The sequence below is a fragment of the Stegastes partitus genome, unplaced genomic scaffold (genome assembly GCF_000690725.1).
Source record: "Stegastes partitus isolate 25-593 unplaced genomic scaffold, Stegastes_partitus-1.0.2 Scaffold2217, whole genome shotgun sequence".
NCBI lineage: Eukaryota > Metazoa > Chordata > Actinopteri > Pomacentridae > Stegastes > Stegastes partitus.
This window is the reverse complement of record NW_007579948.1, coordinates 64,560-65,856: the sequence shown is the minus strand read 5'-3', so window position 1 is coordinate 65,856 and position 1,297 is coordinate 64,560. Positions and strand designations below refer to the sequence as shown.

Below are 1,297 nucleotides of genomic sequence, written 5' to 3'. Positions count from 1 at the left end.
CCACCCCAAACTCTTTATTGTTTTTACTACAGTCCCATTGACATATTAAGTTGAGAGACTAGTGAAGTTGATAAACTGTAAAAAAAATCTAGATCATGAGTTTACATCAACTTTTTTTCTGTTGTTTTTGCACAAGCTAATGCTTCAGCTCTAAGTCTCAGTTCTGGCTCCTTTGTCCCCAGACTGTTACCGCTACCAGAAGGTGGTGTCCAGCAGCCCCGTGGCCCTCCATGGCCCCGACACGCAGCGCTCCTCCTGCCTGTGGCACCTCCAGGCTGCCCCCGGGGCCCAGCTGGAGCTCCACATGGAGTGGCTGCTGCCGGAGTGCCGGGACCGTCTGGTGGTGTACAACTCCCTCACGCCCTCCGATAACCAGCTCATCACGTCGTGAGTTCACGCCGCAAAGACAAGTAGAGTTAGGCAGCTTTAAGGTGATAATGCATTCAAATTAATTGAATGAGCAGTTTTTTTATTCGTCGCTTAACTTCATACAAAGTGCAGTCAACAGAAAGCAAACACAGATCAGTAGTGTGACCTTTAAAATAGCACCAGTTCCACTCGGTATGCAGTTTTTAAGCTTACATGGCAGGTAGGTCGATCCAAACACTGGAGAAGTTGAGGTAGTACTTCAGTTGCTTTTGTCTCCTCCTTTAATCCCATACTGGCTCTATAATGTTGAGATCAGGGCTTTGTGGGGGCCAAACCGTCTGTCACAGGACTCCATCTTCTCCTTGTTGCTGAAGTGACAATGAGTTTGGATCCATCAGATGCCTCCCCTGATGATGCACTTCTACGCTTTTGGATCATCAGTGTGTCGTCGTGTAAAGAGCGACAACACATCACCACAAAACGAATGCATCTTAAACAAACACCCATCACTCTGAGAGATGTTTACTGTTACCCTGTTCATTCCTAAATCTAATAATCTGTTCCTCTGACTGCCTCTGGCCATCTTTCCCTCTTGTCGTTTTTAGCGTTTATGGCTGCAGCAGACATGAGCATGTGGTGCGCGTCCTGTCATCAGGAGAGTGGATGACGGTGGTTTGGAAACAGGGTCTCTACAACTACAAGGACCCCTTTTCTTTGTCTGCACAGGCCTGGGATCACCAAGGTAAGATTTAAAAGTCTTTCTGCTTCAAAAATGTGTCGAACGAGACGCAATTGGTGAAATGCAGCCCGAGTTGGCTTTCATCAAACATACAAAAGGATATTTTTAGGATTGCTTTCTCATAACTCTAAGTTTTGGTCACCACTTTTGCTTTTGTGAATGCAAAAGGCTTCCGTAATAAACCAAAAT

The 1,297-nt window shown here is 46.0% G+C and overlaps 1 protein-coding gene across 1 annotated transcript in view; it reads left to right on the top strand.

Annotated features, from left to right (window-relative positions):
• Positions 1-1,297, top strand: part of tmprss6 (transmembrane serine protease 6) — a 22,683-nt gene that overhangs the window by 11,380 nt on the left and 10,006 nt on the right. Inside the window, exons 7-8 of the mRNA XM_008304427.1 lie at positions 183-387; positions 975-1,111. Coding sequence (XP_008302649.1) covers positions 183-387; positions 975-1,111 — 342 coding nt within the window. The remainder of the gene's footprint in view (positions 1-182; positions 388-974; positions 1,112-1,297) is intronic.